Source organism: Cyprinus carpio, chromosome A8 (assembly GCF_018340385.1).
Source record: "Cyprinus carpio isolate SPL01 chromosome A8, ASM1834038v1, whole genome shotgun sequence".
Lineage (NCBI taxonomy): Eukaryota > Metazoa > Chordata > Actinopteri > Cypriniformes > Cyprinidae > Cyprinus > Cyprinus carpio.
Window position 1 is genome coordinate 20,400,580 of NC_056579.1, and position 14,110 is coordinate 20,414,689.

Sequence of the window (14,110 nt, forward strand, 5' to 3'; positions counted from 1 at the left end):
ATATCTTTTCCTCTGCGTGTCCAGATACACGACAAAACAGATGCATCGAGAGCTAGATCTCTAGCATTATTTTCTCATAAACATCCTTTTGATTTGACACTTTTACACAGTCGTTGTTTTATTTGACCACTGTTCAGGAATACGCTAAGGTATTTTGCAGTGCATGCTTTACTTTTTGTGATAAAGTTGTCTTGTGATGTGTAGGTCGTTACAACATTATACTGTGACCAGAGTGCACGTGCACAGTTAAAGGGTGTTGATTTTTTTTTTCTCATTTAATTGTTCAATAATAATGTAAAAAATGAAAACAAAATAATGTTTTTATATATATATATATATATATATATATATATATATATATATATATATATATATATATAATTATTATTATTTTTTTAATTAATCATAACATCTCTAACAGAAGTGCCTGATTTGTTGCCTCAGTCACAGACGCATCTGTGAGGGTGATGGACTTCACAGCAGATGAGGAGCTGGAGGAGTTGTGTCCGGTATGTGGAGATAAAGTGTCCGGATATCATTACGGCCTTCTTACCTGCGAAAGCTGTAAGGTACAATCCAGTTTCTCTTTTGTTATTAACTCAGCGTGTTGCACTTGCTTAATAATCATAAACCAAAGAGTTTATGAACAGTGAAGAATTCCATGATTTAATTATTTTAATGTGGCTAATGCAATACGTAACAGTCTTTCTTAATGTTATTAATAAAATGTATTCAATCATTTATTTGTTAAAGTAATAACAGCATTTGGTAATGCTTTATTTTACAATGTCCTTGTTACACATGTAGTTAGTAATAACAGTATATATCCTAAACATATACCCTAGCACGTGTTGTTAATATTACCCAGTTCTAAAATGTATAGTTGCACTGTAACAAGGACACCTCTTTTTGATTTCATCATGAATGCAAATACATACTGCGTTTGACTGTCAACTCTGGTCTGTTCATTTAGAACAGTCCAGTATGATTACAGACTGTACTCCTGTTGTTTTTAAACAGCTGACAGAGCCTGTCAGAATGTAGTTCTTATTACATGCATTATCATGACAGGGTTTTTTCAAGAGGACAGTTCAAAATAACAAGAGATACACGTGCACACAGAACCAGGACTGTGGCATCGACAAAACCCAGAGGAAGAGATGCCCCTTCTGTCGCTTCCAGAAGTGCCTCAGCGTCGGCATGAGACTCGAGGGTGAGCTGTGCTTCTCATCAGAAAACTTACATGTAGAGAAAACAGGAAACATTTAGCTGTAAAGGAGACATTAAATCATTTATTATATGTGTTTATGTTATATGTAGACTCCGGACTAAGCATCGATTGTCATTAAAGACATTTATCCCGATATTTCATTATAGTGATTTAATTACAATTATTTTTGAAGAATTAATGTCATATTTAATAACACTCATTATGAAGTTTATACCCAGATGACGAAAAGACTTCTAAAATAGCCTTGATTTAGTTACAAGTAATAAAAACCATGTGTTTTGATGCATTTGGCAACATGCATACAGTATCTAGTTAATATCTTGTTAAAAATATATTTTAATGTTTCATAGCCATTTATGAACAAGTACCCAAGCGTATTTTCTTCCAAATCAGTTTAAATTATTATTAAATTATTAACTTATTTATTTTAAAGTTTCTGGGATGGAAATATCCTTCTCCGTCTCTTATTTTGCTCTCTGTGCGCGCGATTCCCAGGCCGAGTGCAGAGAAGCACCTGTTTCCGCGCGCGCCTGTGACACATTCCTCACGAGCTGATAAGACTTGAGGATTCATGTTGAGAGTTCACAAAAACCAGGCCGGAAAATGTCCATATGAAGAGAAATATCCATTTGCTTTTGCCCTGACTTAGTTAAGCAAAACCGTGCCAGGCATTCCTTGCTTTATTTGGCTTTTTATCCACTGTGCTCCTAAAATAGACTAACATCGCCAGTTGTATTAGACAAACAGCACATCTGCAAAATGTAAATAATATTTAATACGTTCGATAGGCATCCTTTAACACTCTCACCCTCTTTCCTCCCAGCTGTTCGTGCAGATCGAATGAGAGGAGGAAGGAACAAGTTTGGTCCCATGTACAAGCGGGACCGTGCCCTGAAACAGCAGAAGAGAGCTTTAATCAGAGCCAGCGGCTTTAAAATAGAGGCCAACCCATCCCTCCTGTCCAGCACCCAGACAGAGTACCCGTTTCATGGATCACTCTCAGGTCTCCATCCCCCTTCTCTGTCCTCTCAGGAGTACGACTGCCCCTCTTTCTGCCCCCCGGCCCTGGGTGTAGCGCTGCAGAGCTATGGTTCATTCCCAGCTCAGTACCAATACACTGCTCCCTCTTTACAGAGCAGATCGATTAAAGCTGAATACCCAGACCTGTACTCCAGTTCACCAGACTCCTCATTAGGGTACCCGTACCCTGACGGCTGCATGCCTGCGTCCCCACACACCAGCCCCATGAACCCTGGCCTGCCCCCGCTGGTGCTCGAGCTGGTCAGCTGTGATCCAGATGAGGAGCAGGTATGAGTTAAATCATCTGGAGATACAAATTAATCAGTTCACATAAAAAGTGAAAAATCTACTTTATTTAACCCATAAAAATGACTTTTGTTGGTGCTTTAGTTTTTTTCAGGTTAATTTAGTCAGAATGAATGACTTGAGATGTTACTAAACTAAGCGCAGTTTTGTTTACCACTTTTTTTCTAGAAATGAAAAAAAAAAATTAAAAATCTAGCATTGATTGAACAATAATTCAAATATTGTGTCTTACAAGATTTATAAAAAAGAAAGTCTTTACAAACCTGTATGACATTCTTTGGAATGCAAAAGATGATTTTAAACATTAAATAAAAAAACATTGGACACCACTAACTTTGACCACTTTTTCTCATACAGGCTTGGAATTACATGAGGTTGAGCAAAGTTTGCCACAATGTTTATTTTTGGGTGAACTGTCCCTTTAAAGGGAGGAGAATTCTGGGTGCATAGTTTAATTCAAACCTTTGGTGTTTCTAACTTATGTGGTCAACACAGATCAAAGACAAGTGTAACATTTTAATTTATATATATTTTAATTAAATGCATGTTCTATTTTTTAGTTTAATAATATAATATTTTTGTATCACTTTACAGTAAGAATCCATTTGTTAACATTAGTTAACTACTGTTCATTAGTTAACATGAACTAACAATAAATATACTTTGCATTTATTAATCTTAGTTAATTTCAACATTTACTAATACAACAGTACAAAATACAGTACAAAAAAACAATATAAGAATCAAAAGTTGTATCTGTTAAGCATATTTAATAGACCTGAGCTAACATGAACTAACAATGAGCAATTGCCAAAATTGATCATTGATAGCTGATGTTAGTTACTACATTAACTCGCATGAGCTAATAGAACCTTATTGTAAAGCATTACCACTTTTTCTTTAATATTTTGTATTTTGAGGATACTAAACAGTATTCGCCTCTAAATTTTGCAATATGTATTTCTATATAAAATAATCCAATAAAAAAAGTTTTATACTGTTTTTCAGTTGATGCAGTATTTAAGTTAAAAACAGGGCAAAGGTAGTTAATATCACACACCATTCTTATACATTTATTTTATCATTTTGACTTAGTTGCTCTGTGCTTTGCTTTATACTTGCAGGTGAGAGGGAAGATCTGTGCGTATCTTCATCAGGAGCAAAGCGGGAAGGGGAAACTGGATAAACCGCGGCCGTTCAGCCTGTTGTGTGTCATGGCGGATCAGACATTATTCTCAATAGTCGAGTGGGCAAGAAGCTGTGTCTTCTTCAAGGAACTAAAGGTACAGCTCTGAGATAAGACAAAGTGTGTGTGTGTGTGTGTGTGTGTGTGTGTGTGTGTGTGTGTGTGTGTGTACTGGTATATATGGTTTATGAGGACACTTCCTGTGTCCCTGTAAAACAAAAGGCTTAAAAAAACCATACAAAACGGTGTTTTATGAAATTCAAAAATTGCCAGTAGTTTTCTGTAAGGGGTAGGTTTAGGTGTAGGGTTGGTGTAGGTTGATAGAAAATACAGTTTGTACAGTATAAAAACCATTATGCCTATGGAGAGTCCCCGAAAACCACAAATGCAAGTATATGTGTGTGTGTGTGTGTGTGTGTGTGTGTGTGTGTGTGTGTGTGTGTGTGTGTGTGTGCTTATACATGTGGACACATCTCTGATCATCCAAATGATCATTCTGGAGTGTTTTGTCTAATATTATTTTGGAGAAAGTCTGCTATTTTGTCGCCAAACCACGTATCTTACTGAAAGATAACATTTAGGGACGCCAAGGCATTCAGATATTGTGAATGTTTTGTTGTAGCATGTTTGTCAATCAGCTTTAAAAGTAAGATTACATTTTAATGTTTAGATTTTAGTGGTGGTATCGCTGATATGTGTTAAGACTAAATTCTTGCTCAGTTTCCAAAAAGGTTTGAATGGATGTTAATATCCTGAGAGGAATTTTGGCAAAAAGGCATCAGATGTGAATTTGGAATCTCGAATTTGGACACTCAGTTGCTACAGTATATTCACATCAGGGAGTGTTGCAAATCACAAAATATTCGTTGTTGCTGTGATTCCCGAAACAGATACAGTGTTGACATACATAGAATTTGCCCTCTCCAAGCTTTTACCTCTTATAAATGCCTTGATCATCAGTCTCAGCTCAGGCAGAATATCTGGTCGAAAAATGACTGCATGTTCGAATGAACTCAAGCAAATAATGTAGAATTTCAAACTTTGTTTTTGCACATTCACACCTGCATGACCGTCGCATATTTTTCGTACAGTTCATTCCATTCTGCAGCCATGGCAACTAGCATTCTGCGATTGCGAGCATGAAATGTGTCAGAGTTTGAAAACACATTCCTACGACTGACTGTTGCAGGCACAACGCTTTCAGAAACACTTAATTACATTCCGAACCACAATAGTCCAGGAATCACAGACATTGTTCCTGACTGCTGAAAGGTATCGTGCGATGTGGAAAACTTGCGTTTGGATTGAAAAGGGTTTTATTCAGCTCTATTTAGTGCGTGTTTGTGTGTGTACTAGGGAGGGTTTGTGAATAAGTCTGACACTTTGTGTCCGCAAGCGCGAGAGAGGTCAATTTCCCAGGCTGTGGATTAGATGTGGATATACGGTTTGAGTAATTGTGTCTAGGCTGTGGTTGATATATGTAGCGCTATGCTTCTATTAGAGCTTTTCTGTCAGAATACTGACACGACGTGGCCTTCAAAATGCAGCCTACTGTTTATGGGCACAGGATTAGTGGTGGAGGAAGATGTGGATGGAGATGGAGAGACCGATGAAGGACGAGAGGTGAGAAGGTGTGAGAGGTCATCGTTTGGCGCTCATAAATACAGCGCATTCGATGTGCTCGACGGCTGCTCGTCACAAGGACTCTCATTCCCTCGTTTTATGATCTCTATCCACTTAGCTGTTCCTCTGCATGCAAGGGTTGTATTTCGTTGGGCTTTAGAGTCAGAGGTGATGTGCTTGAGCTTGTGCTGTGTACTATGAGTTGAGTAAAACCGCCTGAATGTCACACATTTATTGTTGTTTAGGCCTTTTGAGACTTTTTATTGAGAGGAGAAATCCTATCAAGGCTTTGAAATGATGATTATTTAATATTTTTAGATCATATGTGAAATATCTTTTGCTTTCCGTGAACACTCATCGATTTCCTATTCAGAGCTATATGATTTACTTTGTATGCACTTTCTGAAGCTTTTCTGGAAGCCAGGTTTTCTCACATACACTTGAGATCTCAAATCAAACCATTCGTTCAACTCTGTCATTCCAAACCTGACTTTCTTTCTTCCGTGGAACTCAAAAGAAGATCTTTTGAAACATATCTCTTTGTTTTGACCATACAATGAAAGTCAAAGGTATCCAATGATGGTTTGGACCCCTTACATAGACACTTTTTTTCCAAATTATCTTCTTTTGTGTTCAACAGTTTTTGTCCATTCTGTAGCATGTTCAAAATGTTGTTGTGTTGTGGATAACAATGTGCTTAACTTTGCTATTTATTTTTTTTTGTTTTTGTGTTTGTTATTGTTTTTTGGTGTTGGATTTGAATGTGAGAGGATGCTCCGCCTGTTTTTTTTTTGTGGGGGGAAACAGAATACCATGAAAGTCAATGGGGTCCAAAACAACACTGGACACCATTCCTTTTTTTTTAAACAACACTGGACACCATTCCTTTTTTTTTGTAGTATTTTTATGCTATTCTAATATTTATTAACGTTATATATATATATTTTTTTAGTTGCATTTTTTTACATGCCACATTTCAGTCAGTTTTCAGTTATTTAGTTCAAGTTTTTATTTGAGCAACATTTCTCTTTTGTTTGTTTTTTTTTACTTTAGGTTAATTTCAATTAACAGAAAAAAATTTTCATAGTTTTAGTATATAATTTAACAACACTGAGTATGGACAAAAAGACACAGACTTTTGTGACCACAGATAAAAGACAGTCACACGGGTTTAGGATGACATACATGATGACAGAATTTCTGAATGAACTATCCTCTTACATTACAATATCATGCATTAAGTCAGTATCATGGCCTGATACTGTAAGCATGTAATAACTCTTCATTTCTCCTGATTTAGGTAGGAGATCAGATGCGACTGCTGCATAACTGCTGGAGTGAGCTGCTGCTTCTCGATCATATCTGCAGACAGGTGCATCATGGGAGAGACAACAGTCTGCTACTCATTACAGGACAGGAGGTGAGTGTTTCCAGCCCTCATCATTATAGCACAATAAGATCACTGCATAAAAGCTTCAATGTTTGTAGAATAGCAGAACATGTTAGCAGAGAGACTGTAGTGAAGGTGCTGTGTGCTGTAGGTGGATCTGTCGACGGTGTTTGACGCGGGACCTCCTCTGGCCAGTATGGTGCAGAGAGGACAGGAGCTGGCCAGGAGACTGCAGCTGCTGCAGGTGGACAGAAGAGAGATGGCCTGTCTGAAGTTCCTCATCCTCTTCAACCCCAGTGAGTACGACTGCATCCTGTTCACACGCTGCTCTACATACTTTTAAGTACATACACAGACACAATGACAGTCTACAGAGTGACAGAATGTAATTGAAGAAAAATGCTGCAAAACACAAAGGATTGTGGGAAATATGAAGCCAAAAACAGGTGTGATTGCATATTTTAAAAATCCACTAGGAGTTTTTAGGCAAGTTGTTGGACGTTTTATGTTTGTATGGGTTTATGTTTTAATGATGAATTTTGTATAGTCATAGACCTTAAAGCAGTGGTTCTCAACTGGTGGGCCTCAGCAAACTTTATGATGATTTAAAATATAAACAAGCATTAAAGTAAACTGAAGCAACGAAAAGTGAAGAGATTTCTTATTTTAATGGAAAAGTCATAAATTAATGAAATCTTATAACCTCATGAGCATTTTTATACATTTTATGTATATATTTTTAGTTATGTTCCAAAAGGTTATCATGTAGAAATTAATCAAATAAAATAGAATAAAACTATAAATACAATAAAATATAATAATTAATATAATATAAAAATATAATAATATAAAATAATAGATACTCTTATTCTTAGTCCATAATTCACTCAATCACAAACAACTGGAGAAGTCTCTGGGACTCTTTTTGTGGACAATATTGAGCCTTGGAGTGAAAAAGGATGAGAACCACTGCCTTAAAGTATTGATTAAACACACACACACACACACACACACACACACACACACACACACACACACACACACACACACACACACACACACACACATACACACAAGTCATAAAATAAAATAAAAATTACAATATGTAAACATGTGACAAAGTTTGTATTGCTCTGATTTAAATTCTGACATTCCTGAAAAAAAGAAAAAAAAACACAATTTAACTTTTCAGTTAATATCTGCCTACATTAATTAGTTTTTTTGTCATCATAGTTTATCTAACAACAGCAGCAAAAATGATTTTAGTTCAAATGACAGAATTCACAAGTTATTATTCTTCAAAATCATTTAAACTAAGTGTTAAAACCAAACATTTGTTTAATTTGACCTTCTATTTACAGAAACCTTATATGAAAACTAGCCCCGTCTAAAAAATATAGTTTAATAAATATAATGAGCACCAAATGTATTAAATAAATACAGCACCTCTAACTAAACTTGTACCTAGCAACAAACCTTTTCCTAGAATTGTCCAACTTCATTTTCATTAGGCACAATAAACAAACAGCTGAAAGGAGAAAACTGGTTTTGAAAGCGAAAGAATTTGCCATCTCCTCTCACTCTCACATTGATTTTTTTTATTTTTTTTCATTCTTTGCCTAAATGGAAACAGCTTTATTGAGTAATTTGTGTCCTTCAAATGTATTGAAAAGTTTATTCAACATTTTAATTACTGCGTGAATGGCTCTTCTGATGAGCTCTGCTAATGCTTTAAAGTGCTCCATTAATGGGTCAGGCTATTGTCTCAAAAACACACACACACACACACACACACACACACACACACACACACACACACACACACACACACACACACACACACACACACACACACACACACACACACACACACACACACACACACCTCTACTGGGACTATGGCTATGTTCAGATTGCCCAAATTTTATTCTTTTCTCTCATTTCTCTTTGTTTTTTTTTTTTTTTTTTTAGATTGTGGTTTTGGCCACTTCCATATGTGATACTAAATAAGATACAAGTCAGATGTTTTGCAATGCAAGCTCATTCTGAATGGTCATATCGTAATTCATGCAACTTTTACACCACTTTAGCTCAACATTAGTCACAATTCTGCGCTGACTGGAGTCACTCCAAAGATTTTACTTTTGTCACTCGGTTAATATGGAAGACAGCCATGATGGTAGTCAGTGGAGGGACAGTGAGGAGTAAGTATTACAGTGACAGTAGTGTTTCAAAACACTGCTTAGAAAGCTTTGAATTGTTTGTGAATTATTTGTATGTAACCAGAGGTTCGGAGAGCAGTGTCTATGGTTTTTACTTGTAGGCATTTTTAATCACAAATTTGTGCCATGTGTGGCTTGAGAGAGCCGTGGCTTGTCAACATAGCAACAGTAACTAAGGGGAGAAGAGTAGTAGTTAAGTCTTTTATTGACCTGTTTAGCTAAGCCCTCCATAGATCAAACAAAAAAAGCCAAGAAAATTAATAAAAGAACACAGCCACTTCAAATTGAATGGTATTAGATGATTAGTTACTGCATTTGTAAGATTACACTTTCAATAAAACATTTCCAATGGGTTGCAAAGCTGTTTTTATGCATGTTTGGCCTGAGGTTTTGATGCATTCACACAGTTTTGGCCAGCAGGCGTCACCAGTGTGAGGTGTTTAGTGCACTTTGAAACAGTGAATCATTTTGTCAAGCAAAATAATATTGAATGAATTCAAAGCTTTGAAAAGATTAATTTCCTTTTTCTCATACTTGTCATCCTCCTTTGCATGCTTCCGTGGAACATCAGTGTTCAACGCTGATTCCCTTTCGAGCGTTCACTCTAGATTGCGAATCATTCACAGTGGGAACTCCTCCCCTTCTCCAAATGCTTCACAATGTCTCGTTCCGCTCTCAGGGAACCAAGGTCATGACCTATTTACATCATTGACTGTATAAAAACATGGACATAGTGTCCATGACGTCACCCGTAGATTTCAGAAGAGCGTTTTTGAAGCTCAAAGTGGGCGGAGCAGGCCATCGCTATCTTGGCAGAGTGTCACCACGTGTCTTTCCCGGATAATCGAAAATGGGCAAAGAGGCAGGAGCTGGCTGCTGAAACCACGCCCACCTAACTCGACAGCGGTGACATTTCACCTGTCTTTCAAGTGACCACGCCCTTAATTATGCAGAACTTTAAGGCTTAATATAATTTAAACGGATTAGTTATAAAAAAAATTCACCCCCCTCACAGTTGTCATGAAGGGCAAAATTAGCTATATAGACCAAAACCACTTTTTTAACCAGGCTGTAAACAAAATTTTTTTTTCTGCTGTGAAGTTGGGCATTTTAACATGGGGAGTCTATGGGACTGACTCCCTTTTGGAGCCAGCGTTTTGCAGCCAGTTGATGAATTGCAGTTTTAATCACTTCCATGTTGGTTTCACGAGAGAAACCGGAAGGTTGTCGTTCACGTTCACGTCCAAATGACAGCTTCCTGCGCTCCATCTTCTTATTGTTCTTTCAAGACCGTGTTCAGTTCACACTTGAATCTGATACTCGCCACATTTTAAAACAATAACGTGAACATCCAAACTAAAGAAAAAAATATTAAAATCATATCTAAGCAATAGATGTTAATGTAGCCTGTAATGATTTGTCTCTTGTCTGCAGATGTGAAGCTCCTGGAGAACCAGCAGTTAGTGGAGAGCGTTCAGGAGCAGGTGAACAGCGCTCTGCTCGAGTACACGCTCTACTCTTACCCTCAGTGTCTGGACCGCTTCAGTCAGCTCATACTGCGGCTGCCTGAGGTCCGGTCGCTCAGCGTGCAGGCCGAGGACTTCCTGTGCTACAAGCACCTGTGTGGAGAAGTGCCGTGCAACAATCTGCTCATAGAAATGCTTCATGCCAAGAGGTCTACCGGCGTGTGAAAATGACACTGCTTTGAGAGTTTCAGCCACATGCGCAAAATGGATGGTGAACAGTTTTCAGGCAATTCTTTCTTACCTTACATCATGAATGTACAGAATTTTCTTGTATTCTTTTTAAATCATTTAAGCATGACAATCATTGGTGGACGTGGAGGTGTTTTTTATTCGTCCTGTTATTCTTGAGGCTATAAAGGTAATTGCAAAGCGTGATCTCTGTAGTCTAAGAGCAATGTTTCATTTGAACGCTTATTTATGTAACTATGTTATTTTATCTTAATGCTCCTCTGCTTTTGAATGGATGATGAGTATTGTAATTTCTTTGTTTTCAAATACATTTATTTAGTAGGTATTTAAAAAAACATTCCAAAAGGGCCTGTCCAACAATGAATCAAATGAAAAAAAAAGTATTTATTGAAATTATATAATTAACAGTATCAATAAAACTATTTAAAGCACTTTTTTAACATAGATTACACATTTATTTGTCTTTCAATTAAAGTGAAAAAACTGGTTGCAATAAAATAAAAAAAAATACAAACCACGTGGTAGTTGTATGAGGACTGTGTGTGTGGCAGTGTAAAAGCAATCTTACTTTGAATGGGCTTGTTTCTAAAGACAGACATGCTGCTCCGCTCTGAGTGTCTCTTCAGTGTGCCAATAAAAAGAGGTTATGGGAAGATCAGAAAACATTCACACATGTTGCCACCTTTGTAAGCACATAAAGAGAAAGTGCTTCTTTTGAAATCCATTTGAACCTATTATTCTTCTATTCATTTTTATTCTAATCAAATAAAATGTCCTGTGTATCATTTTAAAAAAATAGCAGTATTCATTAATGAGTACAGGAGTAGACACTTTCCACATCAAAATAAACAAATTTACTTTTAATAGTGAAAATGTAATACTGCATTTTATAAGCATTGTATAAAAATTGGTCATACCTATTACAATAAGATAATTATTTACATTTTTATGTTATTTCAATTGGGTAGTAGAATTACAGCATGAATCAACCATTAAATATAAATTATTTTATGATTAGGTAAATTAAATAATGTGTTATTGAAATGATGTATTGATACTTTGAACAGTCTCTTCAGAAAGATCAAACAGCTGATAGGTTTCAATGTCCACAGTTTTCTGTTTCTTCAAAATACTGAATGGAAATCTCCACGGATATGGGCTGCTCGTTCCCAACCGAAGTCAAAAATCACTAACAACTCATTCTGTTGTCTGGTCATGATTAATGGTGCGATGCTCTTTGTTGTCCTTTTTTTAGTACTATGAGCCTTTGTACTCTGACAACATCTATACATTATAAAATAATGACCGAATACACAATGTTGAGAAGTCTTTATGTGCCATGCTGAGCACAGTCTCATTGAACGTTGGCTGAAAGAGTCATTTCATGTTAATCAAAAGACATGTACTCACTCAGCACAGACTGAGCTCTGGGAATGAGACGGCCTGCAGGATTGCGGAGGAGGCAATGTGTGCTCCTCCACAGAATGAGCTATGTCCTCGTCCCAGGATAAGCCACGGGTCCATGCAGAACCGTAGTGTAGTTCTCCCCTCAACAGCCTGTGGTGAAGCAAAAAAAAAAAAAAAAAAAAAAAAAAAAAAATTACAGTACTTACAGTTTGATTGCATAATTTAAACATATCAAAGCTTTATTCCATCACGCTATTTTAACAATTTTTAAGCTCAGTTCTCAATGGATTCAAACTGTTCTGCCAACAGCATTGGCTTTAGATTTAATTGTAGTCTGTTTCTTTTCATTTATCACATATTTGTTGAGAATCGCATCAGTTCTGTGCTAGTAAAGAACTAGTGCGCCTCCTAGAGCTTCGGTGTGGACACACCTTGTCTTGCAACAAGTTCATATGAAACAGTTCTTTACCTGAGGGCTTAAAGGCTGTCAGCTGAACCACCTGAAACAAATGATAATGCTGTAATATCAAGTCAAGTCAATTTGATTTGTATTGCACTTTTCACAATACACACTGTTTCAAAGCAGTTTACATTTTGCAGCTATATAAGCAAGCAGGCATCTGAGATTATCTGTTTAGTGAATTTCAGCATATTGTACAGGTCCTTCTCAAAAAATTTGCATATTGTGAAAAAGTTCATTATTTTCCATAATGTAATGATAAAAATTAAACTTTCATATATTTTAGATTCATTGCACACCAACTGAAATATTTCAGTGTCTTTTATTGTTTTAATACTGATGATTTTGGCATACAGCTCATGAAAACCCAAAATTCCTATCTCAAAAAAATTTGCATATTTCATCCGACCAATAAAAGAAAAGTGTTTTTAATACAAAAAAAGTCAACCTTCAAATAATTTTGTTCAGTTATGCACTCAATACTTGGTCGGGAATCCTTTTGCAGAAATGACTGCTTCAATGCGGCGTGGCATGGAGGCAATCAGCCTGTGGCACTGCTGAGGTGTTATGGAGGCCCAGGATGCTTCGATAGCGGCCTTAAGCTCATCCAGAGTGTTGGGTCTTGCGTCTCTCAACTTTCTCTTCACAATATCCCACAGATTCTCTATGGGGGTTCAGGTCAGGAGAGTTGGCAAGCCAATTGAGCACAGTAATACCATGGTCAGTAAACCATTTTACCAGTGGTTTTGGCACTGTGAGCAGGTGCCAGGTCGTACTGACAAACGAAATCTTCATCTCCATAAAGCTTTTCAGCAGATGGAAGCATGAACTGCTCCAAAATCTCCTGATAGCTAGCTAGCTGCATTGACCCTGCCCTTGATAAAACACAGTGGACCAACACCAGCAGCTGATATGGCACCCCAGACCATCACTGACTGTGGGTACTTGACACTGGACTTCAGGCATTTTGGCATTTCCTTCTCCCCAGTCTTCCTCCAGACTCTGGCACCTTGATTTCCGAATGACATGCAAAATTTGCTTTCATCCGAAAAAAGTACTTTTGGACCACTGAGCAACAGTCCAGTGCTGCTTTCTCTGTAGCCCTGGTCAGGCGCTTCTGCCGCTGTTTCTGGGTTCAAAAGCACATGCCTGTGCATGGTGGCTCTGGATGTTTCTACTCCAGACTCAGTCCACTGCTTCCGCAGGTCCCCCAAGGTCTGGAATCGGTCCTTCTCCACAATCTTCCTCAGGGTCCGGTCACCTCTTCTCGTTGTGCAGCGTTTTTTTGCCACACTTTTTCCTTTCCCACAGACTTCCCACTGAGGTGCCTTGATACAGCACTCTGGGAACAGCCTATTTCGTTCAGAAATTTCTTTCTGTGTCTTACCCTCTCGCTTGAGGGTGTCAATGATGGCCTTCTGGACAGCAGTCAGGTCGGCAGTCTTACCCATGATTGCGGTTTTGAGTAATGAACCAGGCTGGGAGTTTTTAAAAGCCTCAGGAATCTTTTGCAGGTGTTTAGAGTTAATTAGTTGATTCAGATGATTAGG

General features: G+C 37.4%; 2 protein-coding genes across 8 annotated transcripts in view; one reads left to right on the top strand and one right to left on the bottom strand.

The window, feature by feature from the left end:
• Nucleotides 1–11,096, top strand: LOC109073541 (steroidogenic factor 1-like). The gene is made up of 8 exons (XM_042762720.1): nt 1–149; nt 445–569; nt 1,072–1,213; nt 2,055–2,539; nt 3,682–3,840; nt 6,667–6,786; nt 6,908–7,052; nt 10,413–11,096. Exons 2-8 carry the CDS (start codon nt 468–470, stop codon nt 10,667–10,669), a joined length of 1,410 nt encoding a protein of 469 aa, XP_042618654.1. The 5' UTR covers nt 1–149; nt 445–467; the 3' UTR covers nt 10,670–11,096.
• LOC109073543 (adhesion G-protein coupled receptor D2-like) overlaps nt 6,954–14,110 on the bottom strand; it is a 23,702-nt gene continuing 16,545 nt past the window's right edge. For 5 of the 7 annotated variants that reach the window (XR_006160685.1, XR_006160684.1, XM_042762719.1 and 2 more), the window contains 2 exons: nt 12,570–12,600; nt 11,150–12,250 (listed from right to left, as the gene is read on the bottom strand). Coding sequence is in view for 3 of the 7 variants with exons in the window: in XM_042762719.1 (XP_042618653.1) it covers nt 12,243–12,250; nt 12,570–12,600 (39 nt within the window). In the remaining 4 variants the exon portion in view is untranslated. Of the gene's footprint in view, nt 7,093–11,149; nt 12,251–12,569; nt 12,601–14,110 lie in introns of those variants that run through there. The other 2 variants (XR_006160683.1, XR_006160682.1) reach the window with 2 other exon arrangements.

Coding starts and splice junctions, on each gene's coding strand:
- LOC109073541 (XM_042762720.1), top strand. CDS start 468: ATGGACTTCACAGCAGATGAGGAGCTGGAGGAGTTGTGTCCGGTATGT. Junction 570..1,071: donor TTACCTGCGAAAGCTGTAAG/GTACAATCCAGT, acceptor TTATCATGACAG/GGTTTTTTCAAGAGGACAGT. Junction 3,841..6,666: donor TCTTCTTCAAGGAACTAAAG/GTACAGCTCTGA, acceptor CTCCTGATTTAG/GTAGGAGATCAGATGCGACT.